The sequence below is a fragment of the Leuciscus leuciscus genome (genome assembly GCF_965113295.1).
Source record: "Leuciscus leuciscus genome assembly, chromosome: 20".
Classification (NCBI taxonomy): Eukaryota; Metazoa; Chordata; class Actinopteri; order Cypriniformes; family Leuciscidae; genus Leuciscus; species Leuciscus leuciscus.
In genome coordinates, this window is record NC_138744.1 from 4,262,812 (window position 1) to 4,277,811 (window position 15,000).

At 37.1% G+C, this 15,000-nt stretch overlaps 1 protein-coding gene and 1 long non-coding RNA gene across 2 annotated transcripts in view; one reads left to right on the forward strand and one right to left on the reverse strand.

Annotated features, from left to right (window-relative positions):
* The window catches only part of LOC309484522, a 150,553-nt gene that overhangs the window by 25,711 nt on the left and 109,842 nt on the right, over positions 1-15,000 (forward strand). The gene's annotated exons all lie outside the window — the stretch shown is intronic.
* The window catches only part of syngap1b (synaptic Ras GTPase activating protein 1b), a 140,574-nt gene continuing 131,794 nt past the window's right edge, over positions 6,221-15,000 (reverse strand). The window contains 2 exon segments of the mRNA XM_082150640.1: positions 6,221-10,850; positions 10,852-11,061. Coding sequence (XP_082006766.1) covers positions 10,779-10,850; positions 10,852-11,061 — 282 coding nt within the window. The 3' untranslated portion in view covers positions 6,221-10,778.

Consider the following 15,000-nt stretch of genomic DNA (forward strand, 5'->3'; position numbering starts at 1 on the left):
AGCTGTAGTCTCGCGCTGAAGTCCCGTGGAACTCAGTAGTAGCCGGAACATGACGCTCCTCCCACCTGCACTATGTGCAGCTGATTTAATTGGTTTAGGTTACAGTGACGATTGACATGACCATGAAAACCTTAGAATCAGCTGCAGGGCGGGATTTCCGCTGAAGTGGTTTGGGGGGAAAAAAAATCACGCACATTTTTTCCGGCTACAACTGAGTTCCCACGGGACTTCAGCGCGAGACTACAGCTAGCCGTCTAAAACACTATTTAGGTGAGTTTAAACAATGGCTAAGTTGCTAAACGCATCTTGTTGTCATGTAAGGGCCCTGTTCATGTTGGACAGACATTTTAATTGCATTTTGTGTCTGTTAAGAGGCACAAAGACACTCTTTAGGTTTATGCCCCCATAACTGCCGTTTTAGCTGAATGGGAGCTCTGGGCATTAACTGTAACAGCTCCGCGTTGCAAGCACCGATCCGGTTCGTTTTTTTTTTTCTATAGACAGTACTCACAAAGGTAAAACGATCAAGATTAACTTAAAAATTCACCGGAGTTCTCCTTTAAGAGCTAATGTAACTGCATCCTAACCAGGTGACAAGCAATAAAAGCTCTCTTCCATGTAAACACAACCTTATGTGAGCGATTGTACTGCACTGTGCCTGGTTGGGTTGCAGAGAGAGTAAACTGGTGCTTACTTGTTCCTCAAGCTGATATTCTCAGGTTTGAAGACCTCCCTATACGACGACTTGCCGCTGATTATAATATCCAACTTGTGCACCGTTTCCACCACAGCCCTTCATGAAAACAGACCAGAGATGATGAACACTGTTATATACACCACAAACTCACAATATAATAAATCCCATTCAACACTTTCACAATAATAAAAAAAAAAAAAAAAATCACAATCATTTATGATTTAGGCCTAGTTGAAACTATGGGGTTGAAATTCAAACAAATCAGTAATGGTTTGCATTATATGGCATAATTTTCCATGTGTTTTTTTTCTTTCACAAAGACACATTATAGCAAATTAAAAAACCTAACTTGTTTACTTACTAAAGATAAAAAGTATATTTTATCGTCATGGGACCAAAACATTGAATCTTCCGAATGTAAAACTGTTGCTTTACAAACAATCTTTTTGACAATAAAAATGTATTAGAAAAAAAAAAATCCACTATAAATCATATTGTGAATGTAACTTAACATCAGAGCAATGTTTTTGATTCATTTTTTTAATGGTTGAGCTTAAAGATTAATTTCAGCTGCTCCTAACCATAAAAAGCCTACGGTATCATATATGATCATCTTTCTAAGAGGTTTTATTGGGAGATATAGAGTGACAAGACAGATTTTACATGCATTTTTATAAGTAGTCTGCTATAAAAAAAAAAAAAAAGCTTTCAGAATTTCATATTTGGCCATTTAAAAAATAAAACCTGCAATAAACTGTTCCATTTTAAAAAGGGCTTTACAGGGTTAACAATCATTGCATAGTGCAGATGCTATAAATATTCTATCTTCAATTCTCATATAATTCAGGCCTATCATTTTAATTACCCATATCTGTTATTTTATAGGAAATAAAAAAGAGTATCTGTGTACATAAACCATAAAGTAAATTTAGATTTAATAGCTATAATTTCATGCCACACATGCCAAACAATATAAGATTTCCAGATGAGACATAATGGGCTGAGAATGACTACACGGCCTCTGTATTCAAGTGTCAAGTGTCTCATTTAGCATTTTAGCATTATCAATATATTTTCAAACACTTCTGAGCCCAAAAAACATCAAATACATAAAGAATTACTGAGATTTCCTGACAGTACCGGCCTGCTGTCAACGCTCTTACCTGTACAGCCGTTTAATATGAAGCACTTTGGCCTCTGGCTCGCTGTCCTGACCCGGTCCGCTCATCCTAGCAGTGATAGTGCGGCTGCTGGGGTCTGTTTTCGTGGCTCTTGTACTGGTTATGGTTCGTTCAGCTCTAGTTTAGCGCGCGGCTAACGTTAGCAGGCTAGCTAACTCACCTATTTCCCTCAAATTACAACTTAAACACAAACGCTGTCGTTCCTGACCTCCCCCGTCACCGGCCGCGATACCCATCCGTTCTGAAGCCGGTGTGTGTGCTGGTGTCGGTTCGGGTCAGCTGTCACATTTTGAAGGGGTTGTGTTTGTGTTGTTGTTGCTCATCATTTCGAGTGTCGCTTCGCGAGCGGCCATTTTTTCCCCCTCCCACCGCACACAGTTCAGCGACCGCTGCAAGTATCGCGATAGTTGCAAGTAGCGCTCGGCTCTGCAGGCGAGATCATAGGGCGAGATGGGCCCTGTCACAAATGGCACACTTCATGTGCACTTTCGGTCTTGTGGACTTACAATGGCTGCCGCGTGCGCGTGTTCGTTAAGTCCGTGAGACCGCAGTGTGTCCCATTTCTCATTTTTAGATCTCAGAAGAGTGCTCGCGAGCGCCCCCATGTGGTCGATTTGCGCCCTTGATGCGCACTTTGCAGCATCAGACTTCTTCCCGACAGTCAAAGCGGCATTACGTCACGAAAGTGCGGACTCAGAGGAAGACCGCGAGTGCTTAGGGTTCCATTTGAGACAGGGCCATGATCAGCCACTGGTGTAACGGTTCCTAACAATGACCATTAGTAGGCAGGCCTACTCAGAAATGTATTATGATAGCCAGAATTCCTTCCAAACTACTATAATAGTACAGTTACTATTTATACTGTAAAACTACTATAATAGTAGCCTACAGTTATTATTTATACTGTAAAATTATAACAACAGGGGTTTTCTTTAAATAGTACAAGAAGAAGCTTGCAGAATTATTTGTATGTGGTTAACATATTTTAATAACACTATTATTATTTTTTAGCAATTATAGTAATACTTTGGTATTTTGTCAGAAATATGTTCTGTACTTTGTTTCTTTGCATCTTTTCTCACTGTCTAAATCAATTGATCACCCAGCGATAAATCACCATGTATTCCATATTTGTATACATTTTTTACAATAAAGAATGGATTTGTCTAAAGGTACACTGTAATTAAATAAGATTTGTATGAATGGAAAGTGAAAGTCACACTCTGAAAAGTAATTCAGGAGACCTGTTACGACAACTCTGTGAGTAAAAAAAAAATCAAATTTATTGTTTTAATTAGGCCTAATCTTAAGTTGCAAACATTATTTCGTAGAGTTCTGTTGACATAATCATGTTGATCATTACAATAACTTAATGTCGTCTGTAATTTCCACAAAAATTTCTGTTAATTGGCTTTTTCTTTTTTTTAAGTTGTGGTAACTTAATGAAATTGTCTTGATAACTTCGGAAATTAGGCAGTGCATTTCTAGTTCCCAGCATGCTTTGCATATGACTGGATAAGGAGAATAAATGTTGAAATTAAGTGTTAATTTTTTATGTTAACATGTACTATGATAGCTGATGTTTTGAAACTTTATTAGAAAATTGATGGAAATGGTTGCATACATTTTATTTGTTGTCGAGCCAACGCATTCTTTTTAGAGTGAAGATAAGTAGTTTTCCCTCTAGAAAATAATTCTCAAAATGTTTTAATTCATCTAGTTTTTCCAGGTGCTTGCACTTCCAGTTTAGGGAAAATACGGGGCAATAATATGTGTGAAATGTGTAAATATAAGTGAATTTATTAAATAGGGTCAGTCCCACAAATTATCCCAAGAATATATCCAAAGTCATAGTTTCATAATACAAAATAATCTCATGTTCATTGCAGTAATAATAAATATATTTCTATATTATTTAAATGGTAAAGTTACCGGTATACATCATGGGAATTTGTTTGTACTGCCTTAATATCATCCCACACATTCTCATCAAGCCCTCATCTCTGGACACGATTAGCAGGCAAACCATCTGGCATCACCTGGCAACTGCATTTGTGAATCATCAGCAGGGGGTTTTAACACGACACAGCAATCCTGAAATCACAAGCCTCCATCTTGTTTCCTTGATCCTTTATATCTTCTACTTTGACTGATGGCATTAGTAAAGATTCACCAGTTGAGTTGATGAAGACCATATGGTAAGAAGCTGTGAGTGGCATCAGTCATTTCAACTGAAACAACTTTATTTTTTCAGACAGACATACAGACAGATAGATAGATAGATATGGAGCTAGAATTGTGTCTTTATTACATGCGAGAAAATAAATGATCTGAGAGAAAAAAAAAGTTTGAGAGAAAAAGTTAACACACTGATAGCAAAAAAAGCATTTCATGAGAGAAAAAAGAATATTTGAGAGAAAAAGTTTTCATACCAATAGCAAAAAATAATAATATTTGAGACTAAAAAAAGTTTTGAGAGAAAGTATTTTCTCATAGAACATAAACAACATAAATCTGAAATTTTTACAATTATTTCTGAGGAAAAAAAATCTCTCTCAAAATACTTTGAAAAAAACTTGAAAAAAATGTCTAATTTATATTTTTTTATGTTCTATGAGAAAATACTTTCTCTCCAAACTTTTTTTTGTCTCAAATATTATTATTTTTTGCTATCAGTGTGATAACTTTTTCTGTCAAACTTTTTTTTTTCTCTCAGATCATTTATTTTCTCGCATGTAATAAAGACACAATTCTAGCTCCATAGATAGATAGATAGATAGATAGATAGATAGATAGATAGATAGTGTGGAAGAAATGTAATGTTCTATTATGTTTGCACTTATAGAATCTTAGAAATATGATGGTTATTAGATTAATGTGGTGTCGATACATATTCGTATTAATATATGTATGTGTCTGTCCTTGTATATGACCGGACCAAAGTTAATGCGACTGAATGTATGACTGAGACAGAGAGTCTCCATTCAAGGGTGTAATATGATTAAGTATGATAGACAAATCTAAACAATATGTTAGTTATGGCTAAGATGTATCTTGATGTAGCCTCGGGAAAACAACCTTGGGGGAGGAACAACTATAAAGAATGAAGGATACCCCCACCACTCGTGGTCACACTCTGCAGGCACTTTGTAATGACTGTATGACTGCTGACCTTTCCTTGCAAGGGAATAAATAATTGTTAAAGACAATTGATCCATGTTTGTCTCTTATTCAGTGATGTAAAATTGTTTGCCACAATAGACAGACAGACAGACAGACAGACAGATAGATAGACAGACAGACAGACAGATAGATAGACAGATAGACAGACATATAGACAGATAGATAGATAGATAGAGACAGACAGACAGACAGATGTATAGACAGATAGATAGATAGATAGATAGATAGATAGATAGATAGACAGACAGACAGATAGATGTATAGACAGATAGATAGATAGATAGATAGATAGATAGATAGACAGACAGATGTATAGACAGATAGATAGATAGATAGATAGACATATAGATAGAGATAGATAGACAGATAGATAGATAGATAGACAGATGTATAGACAGATAGATAGATAGATAGATAGATAGATAGACAGACATATAGATAGAGATAGATAGACAGATAGACAGACATATAGACAGATAGATAGATAGATAGATAGATAGATAGACAGACATATAGATAGAGATAGATAGACAGATAGACAGACAGACATATAGATAGAGATAGATAGACAGATAGACAGACATATAGATAGATAGATAGACAGACAGATAGACAGACATATAGATAGACAGACATATAGACAGATAGACAGACAGATAGACAGACATATAGATAGACAGACATATAGACAGACATATAGATAGATAGACATATAGATAGAGATAGAGAGACAGATAGATAGATAGATAGACAGATGTATAGACAGATAGATAGATAGATAGATAGATAGATAGATAGACATATAGATAGAGATAGATAGACAGATAGATAGATAGATAGATAGACAGATGTATAGACAGATAGATAGATAGATAGATAGATAGATAGATAGATAGATAGATAGACATATAGATAGAGATAGATAGACAGATAGACAGACATATAGACAGATAGATAGATAGATAGATAGATAGATAGATAGATAGACAGACAGACATATAGATAGAGATAGATAGACAGATAGACAGACAGACATATAGATAGAGATAGATAGACAGATAGACAGACATATAGATAGATAGATAGACAGACAGACAGACAGACAGATAAAAACATCATTCTCAATATAATAAATGAATTCAATACAAATGTATTTCTTTATTCATCTGTTTAATTGATTTCATTTCTATAATTAGCCCACCCGAAAAATATAAATTCCGATTTATTCAAAAAGAAATGAAAGTCTTCAACAGCTTTGAATAAACTAAAGTATGATGAAATGATAACAGCAGTCATTATATTATTACAATAATAATCATAATTCAATAACCAGAATATCAACATTCATAACAAATCCAAAAACATTGGCAATACACTCTGACATACCACTCTTTCTATTAATATAATATATACAAAAAGAAATAAAATTCCCAAGTGTCTGCCCTTTTCACAAATGGAAATTTAGGGGCGGGGCTTATGGCTTGTCAAGAAAGATGACTGTGATTGGCTTATGGCTGACAAAGATCAACTGAAGTTTATTAGAAAGAGGCACATCATGGGAACTCCATTCATTTACAGGGGACAAAGAAGCGCTTACTTGCATGGAAGAGTTGCTAGGCAAGTAATGAGGGAATAAAGCATCAAGCCATATAAAAGGTCATATAGTAAAATGGGAACGTCTTCTCAAAAGAGCGACCTTCTAACAGCGATCAAAAAAAACAAAAAAAAACTCATCTGATGCACGGCACCGCATTGAAATTGAAAGCAAGAGGAGATGCAAAAGCTGCAAAGATTAGCAGGTGACTTATGTCTGGAAAAGTTGATATATGCATACATACGGTAGGTATTAAGCCTAGGCTATATATTTATGTACAAGCATTGCTTGGTCACCCAGAACCTGTTACAAAACACCCCAATCAGTGAGAAAATGAGTGCAAGCTTTAGACTGGCAAACCACGTGGCGGACTCACGGCGACGCATCGTAGGTTTCAGACTGCGTACAATCAGCCTGAGCAAAAAGTGCTTCGAAGACATCCGTCGACGAGTCGCCAACATGAGCTTTAATTCCCACAAAGTTCTCTTATGCTTTTTCTTGTCCACATATTGAGAAAAAGGGAAATCGGTGTAAAAGAACACATTCTGTACACTGCATATACAAACATACCTTATGTACAAATACATATATATATATATATATTTATATTGTATAACCATACATCCAGTATATACACAAAAACTGTACACACACTGTATATACACACAGTCACCCACAGCATTATTCGACCTGCATGATCTCTCAAAATTGATATATTTTTGTCTAGTGGTGTAAAAAGGAAGCAGAGAAATGTCTGTGTTGCCCGGCAATGACATCCAAAGGAAATAAAGTTAAATTTAAAACAGCAACTTGGCTTCGCTTTTCAAAACTACCCACAAACGTTCGACCGCCAATTTTTCTAAACAAGAGGATTCCACAATCCAAACAGGGTCGTTCATAAAATCAAGAACTCCACAGCAAAACGAAAGAGAGTTAAAAAGTAAAAGAATCCATCTTTCTTTCACATACAAAGGAGTTTGCCGAGGATCCGGGACGTAGCAAAATGCGGAGAGGGGGAGCAGGTAAAATAACATGTTGTCGATACTTCTTTGCAAGGAGATTGTCACATAAATTCACGGATTCTAAAAAGGATTATTTTCAGTTCTCGTCTCACATTACCAGCATGTAAATATGTGATTTCATCTGGGTGAGGTCCAGTCAAGTAGTAGAAAACTACCAGGAAACAAAAGTTCGGATACTTCCAGCCTCTAACCAAATCCGCTGAAGGACAAATCAGCGTCTCTTGAGAATAAAAGGCTGGGCATATTCTGTTTCCCCACAAAATAAAAGACATGATTGAGACACAGGCAGGCATGACAGGCAGAGCTAATGAAGATCATAATGAGAAGAAGTAGAGGATTGTTCAATATCCTACATGTAGTTAGTAAAGAACCTAAAAAACAGCACCTTTGAGATTGATCTTATCCACAGAACCTCTCCAACTCTCTCAACGAACCACTTGCGCTGCATGCGACGTCATCTCTCGTACTGTTAAGAGGCACGCAGAAGCCATCTGACGGATGTTAAGCATCCCAATCTGCCATCACATCAAATTATATCAAGAGAGAGGGCACGTCAGAGGAGGGGAACCTATTTTTTTTTTTCTTTGGATCGGCTCTGGCACTGAGTCTAAGCCTCAGTTTCCCCTCTGTCAACCAACCGAATCGCGTGACAGCACTCTGGAATTAAACATCGGCCAACCTGAAGAATGTCCTTGGTGAGGCCTCCAATTAGGTTCCAGATTGTCCTCCATGAAGCTTTGTGATTGGCTGGAGATGCAGGGAAAAGAGGAGGTGCTTGATGAGCTGCTGACCAATCACTGCTACTAATCTCAGAGAAGAAATGGACTAACTACCAAAACAGGCAGGTCAACTTAAAATGTGTGTTTTTTTCCAGTTTGCAGTAAACTGTGAGGCAATTGAAAGTTTACCTGAGTCATTCGATTTTACGTCTGAGGTATATTCATGTCATGGCACATTTATCAGCCGATAACCCTGTTATCCCATTTCTCTCAACCGCTTTTGGGACATAAACAAAATTGCCTGTTGATTATTACTAAATGGTGTAGAAGTCACTTAAAGATAGCCCTCGAAGCTCTAAAAAGCTAAAATGGCAATCAGTCCATTCTCCTCTCTAGTGCCTTCCCAACCTTTAAATATTACAGTACAGCTCAGTGTTTTTATTGTGCAGTTATGATTTATGTGTCCTTGCTCTCATCTAGGCCTGCTGTATTGGTGTAGCTGTATTACATACAGAACTTGAGTAGTTTTTCAATGCAACAACAAGGCGATCAGCAATGAATTGGGTTACAAATGAATGACTTGTGTCAGCGAAGCCACGAGAATGTCTTGAGTCTGTAGAAACATGACAATGAACTGATTAATCGTAAAACAAACAATAAAACGAAAGCTGTAGTGAACGATGAGGTATACAATCAGTACCAGATGGCAGTGATACTTAAATGAAGAATTATAGCCAGCAATATTTCTGTACAGTACATAAGATTTGATTATTTTACAAACCAAGTCAGTTATTTAACTAGATCTTTCCTAAATGTGTAGCTTTCCAGTTGCTCAAACAGTACGGTGTGGCAAAGCCAAGGTCATGGGTTCGATTCCCAGAGAATGCATGAACTGATAAAAATGTATACCTTGAATTCAGTTTGGATAAAAGCATCTGCCAAATGCATAAATGTAAATGTAATGATTATTTGGTGCAAGTCCCTGTTTACTTTTTCAATGCACATTCTTGATCTTATTTTTTATGATGATTTGGTGCATGGTATTCTATATTAAAAACAGGGTTGTTTTCATAATCTTTTAACAAAATATAACGTGCACCACCTCTTAAAAGAGAAAATCACAAATCCATTTAAATAAAAAAATTTCAGCCACCAAAATCCATTATACCCATCAATTCCTAAAAGTTCAAATTTATCTATTTTAAACTCAAATGGATTAAAAATTGGTTTCTTTTAAGTTGACTTTCATGTTGAGTTTAAAATGTCTTTTAAGACAAAAAAAACAAACAAAAAAACACACAAAATTCTGCTTATTTGAAATATCAGCTCTCTTCACAACATGCCATTTTGAGGAAAACGCATCAGTATAAAAAAAAATGCCTTATGACCACAACTGCATTCTGGCCTAGCATTTTGTTTTAAGAAAAAAGACAAAAGGTTTTTAGACCTGACAGAGATCACCTCACGCTGCTGCGCGCACACACACACACACACACACACACACACACTGAAAGAAATCAAAATTGGCCTGTAAGGAGATGAATGGGAGGACGAAGACACACTGTATATGAACGGTTAGGACGATGACAGAATGAGAGGTGGTGATGTAACACAGAGCAATGCTTTGTGAATCCATAGCACCAGTTAAATACACATAGGTTCTGAGATTGAGAAGAGAAAACATTGCACAAGTTCAGTCTAGTGAGGCAATTCAAAGACCACAAGCACTTTCCAGACATTGTCCACAAAAACCCGAGCCATGGTCGGATTCCCAAACTTGACATTTTCAGCATTACATTGAGGCAGAACACCACATCAATCTCTCCTAAATGAGCAATCTGGAGAAGAGAGAGGAGATTGCACAACCATTTCTGTATAATTCTGCCATCCTTATTCTTGTGTTCGTTTGAAAACCCTGTCTAGAGATACAGAAAGGCACTAGGGAAGGCAGATGACAAGACAAAATCCCCAAGACAAAGCTGATGCATGTTCGTGGGTCAAATTTCGATCTCTATACACTTCGAAACATACGCATACGTTTGTTTTTCCACCGTTCCCGGCTTCTTGGGATTTTTTTTAAAAACGCATTATGAGGGAGCTCAGTCAAAAACTTGGAAACTGAACCAAGCACTTTCCAGTGGTTTGGATGACGTGGTGGCAGAGGTACTGTACGTGCATGGGGCTTTTAACTTTGATCCAAAGAAAATGTGATGTCGGAATAACATATCGGATCCAATGGAGAGCCCTTTTGTTTTTGATGGTGCAAGTAATGTCCCGCCTCCCATTTGTCCTCAGTCTAATGTACCAAAAAAAAAAAAAAACATCCTTATAATGCGGATGACAAAAGATGTGACTTTTTCTTCGGAATTCCTAAAAATGTTCTCAGATTTGGTCAACGTTGTAATTGACCTGCTCCCCCTCCAAACTTGCCCTCGATGCTGTTGCTGATATTTCAGTTGCCGGGGAGCTCTCCGTTTGGCCGGAGTTGTGCGTGAGGAAGAGAACGAGGAGGGGGGGCTAACGGGAAGGACAAGATTCCATTCAGGGGGGATCGGGTGGAGGATTTGTCCGAGGGGGAGACTCCAACAAAGCCAGGAGTGCTGGTCATTTCTCCTCCAAAACTCACACCGGGGTCTGCTGAACCCAAGGCGGAAAGCTGCTTTTCCTAGCAAGACAGAGAGAGAGAGAGGAAAAGGGAGGAGAAGAAAGAGAGCAGGCGGAGGAGGAGGAGGAGGAGGAGGGATGGAAGGATGAAGATTCCACACACACACACACACACACACACAAAAAAGGCAAATGGAATGCAAAGGAGTTCCCATGGAAAGTAGATCGATAGGGAAATGCAGAACAGGAAGATCAAAGGAAATAGAGGTCACAGAGAGAAAGAGAGATTTGAGGTGATGAGGGATTGGAAGAGCAGTAAAGGAGGAATAAAACAGGAGCATGAGTTGTACAGCAGAGGAATGAAATATTTCCATAGAAACGCTCAGGGAAAGAGGGATAGACACAAAAAAAGAGGAAGAGAGAGGGATGAGGAGGGAATTACAAATGCTGTTGATACACTTGTGCTCTTGTGAGGTTGCACTGCAGAAGACCAGAGTGGTTGTCAGTGACACTGAATGAATCAATATTGGATTTTTGGGGGTAAATATACCCAAAATGTGATTTTAAGTAAGAAGAGAAACTTATTTATTTATTATCAATTTTGCATTAAAGGGGTCATAACACACATTTTTTAGAGCCGTCAAATCGATTAATCTTGATGTGTGTGTGCGCGCGTGTCTGTGTATATATACACAGATATATATATATGCATACATATATGTGTGTACACACACACACACACATATTATATAAACACAAACTTTTATGTTATATGTGATTAATCATGATTAATCGATTTTTTTTAACCTTTTTTTTTTGTTGGTCCAAAAATATATGTTGGATCATTAAATTTTCTCATGGAAGCATAAAAATAGATTACCAGTTATATGTAAAGTGGCAATGTAACGTCCCAAAGTTTACATTTATTTGACCTCAAAGATCAGAAAATTTGATGACTCATGATATGACCCCTACCACTGCACTCACTCCAGTGTCTGAGTGCAGTACAATAGACTTATACTGAGCATGCAACTGATGCAAAAGTGTGATCAACTGAAAAGAACAGGAAGTGAGAATGAATATTTATGTGGAATGTAGGTGCTTTTTGTTCTGCTATCACAAGCATATCTGGACTGTTGTGACAGTCTGCCTTGTGAAGATGTGCCTGACAGTGTTATGCAAGCTCAAATGACTCTGGGGAACACATTTTCAATCCATTTACTATCTTATAAATGTTCTATAGAAAGTAGTTTATACTTGTATTATATTGCATGATTATACAATTTTGATATTTTATATCAAAATTTACTTTTGATTTACAAAACAGTGTCAAATCCACTATTTAGAATTTCAGGGAGTTTCCACACTCGCCAGAAGTAGTAGGTCATCCGGGCACTTTTTGCTCACTCTTTTATGAGTACTGTGAATTCGGACATACTACTTTTGACACATACTGAATTTCGACTACTATATAGTAGGGAAGTGTGCGCTTCGGATACAACCTATTGCAAACTACATGCCGCCATTTTTAAATGCATTCAACTTTGTAAAGTGGACGAGGGAAGTTAATTTCGACAGAACCTCGACCCCTCGATTTTAACCGAGGGAGCGTGTACACTTCAGGCAGATTCATAGACCACAATGCAACAAAATTGTGACGTCACAACAGAAACTCGCATTTAATTGATCCACAAGTGATCAAGGGTTTAGGGCGTTCCATTTAAACCCATTGCAAGGGTTTCGTACCCGAATGAATTCGTGTTTTTGAATGAGTGAATGATTCAATGACTCCCTCGTAAGAAGCTTACTTGCTTTGTGCATAAATGAATATGTGTTTTTGAACGAATTGGTAGAGAAAGATTCAGTGAATCACTGATAACACAGAAAACACAGTCACTTGTCGCCACCTACTGGCGTAACTATGTAACTTGCAGAAAGAGTAATGCTGAAAGCATCGCAAATTATATATCCGATTTTCTAAATTTTCTGAATATTTTTTTTTTACTTTTTTTTTTATCAGCTCAAAAATGTATGAAACACTTTGGCTAATATATTACAGGTCAGATATAGTATTCTGTTTTTAACACTTTTTTTAAAATTCTATATTTACATCGGGCCCGCAATAGTTTCATAGCTAGTATATTATCATTGCTGGTTAAATTATATTGAACTTGGGTCCGCTCTGCAATAAAAGTGTGAAAACAACCTCAAGCCCATTTCTGCCACACACACACAAAAAAAAAGGGATAGTTTGACTTTCAGATTTTTTTGTTATGTGTAGCTGGGCTAAGATTCTCATATAGTGGAGACACCATTTTTATTTTGCTCTTATCCTCTAATCTTACCTACAGAGGCGCAGTGCAGTGCCAAAAGCAGCCTCAGCTCATTTTATATCTAAATCATGCTCAGTGTGTTTTTCATCAAGTTCAGTCCTTTTCAGTGAAATCTGGATTGGGGTGGAAACATTGGAGATAAATCAACCTAAAGCTAAAGCTGAGGCTAATGCATGAGAGAAACTCAACAAAACAACATGACAACAACATTTGGTGCTAATATGCTTTACCATTCTACATATACTCACCTGGTATTTGTGTTTGACTTCATTTTTACAAGAATTATAAGTGAATGGCTCAACTTTATAGGTTCTATGTTTTTAACACCAAGGAATTTGCTTTGGTTCCAGACTGTTACATTAGCGAAGTGGCTAGCTTTGCTAACATAAGTCAGTCTGACTCCATTATGGTGCAATTTCTTTCTCTTCTCAATCAGAACCTAGTATTTGAGAATGAATATGGGATTAGTGTTGGGGAACGGAGGTTTGGAACTAGCTGCAACACTACACAAAGACAAGTGATGACGACAACAGGAGTAAAGGGTGCATCTCTGTCAGAACTGAAACTCATACGACGGTCACTTTTGTCTGGAACCATTGCTTTTCTTTAGCTGGTCAAATCGAAGTCCTGGTTGAATTGGTCTGTCAGGTAATTTAGGTTCAAAAGAAAGGGTTAATACGTTCTGATGTGTTTCTACAGCTCGTTTGATGCAATCACACGTAGAAACCTTTAAAACACCATCTAAAGCAAACTAAATCATCAAATACATCGAGTAACACCACACACATTCACCTTTCACTTGCATCCAGCCTTTTACTTCACATGGAACGTTGCATGTCTTAATTTACCCAAAAGAAATCGTGTAAAAAAAATGAGTTATTAATGCAACCGTGAACAATACATTTCTATGCAACAAACTACACCACTTAATGCACAAATGTCTACACAAATACTTCTACTGTAAACCACCAGAAGCGCTCTAAACACCGCAACAGAAGCATGAACACCTACACACATTCACACTCATCCGGGTTCTCATGCACGCTGATAACCCACCCCTGACTCCTGTCAGGGCGGCACGGAGAAAGATACGGAGATTTCCCAGAAATCATCATCATCTGTTTCAAAGTGCAATGGTGATGATGTAGATAGAATGGACAAGATGACAAGAAGTCCTTCGCCTTGCACTGAGCCATATGCCCTGCTCACCTCTATTTTATGTCAGATTATGCTGAAATTGTGGCATTTTGTATGGATGTGAGGTGAAACCTCCTGCAAAACAAACAAACAAGCTCCTAAAAATGACAGCATCTCTATGAATGGTAGCAAAAATGATTTTCAGGATACTCAGCGTTTTTGATAATGCACTTGTATCCAAATAATGTCATTACATTCATCAGTCTGGCGTTTTAATGTTTTAATGTTTTTTTGTTGTTGTTTTTCTGCAGTATGAAAAAGTAATAAAAACTATCTGATGCATTAATTTCCATTAAACTAATTGTAATGTAATTTGTTACTTTTGGTAGGAATAATGCAGTTAACACAGTACTGTTTTTTTCAGGATCTATCTATCTATCTATCTATCTATCTATCTATCTATCTATCTATCTATCTATCTATCTATCTATCTGTGTCTGTTTATCTATCATCTATCTGTCTGTCTGTCT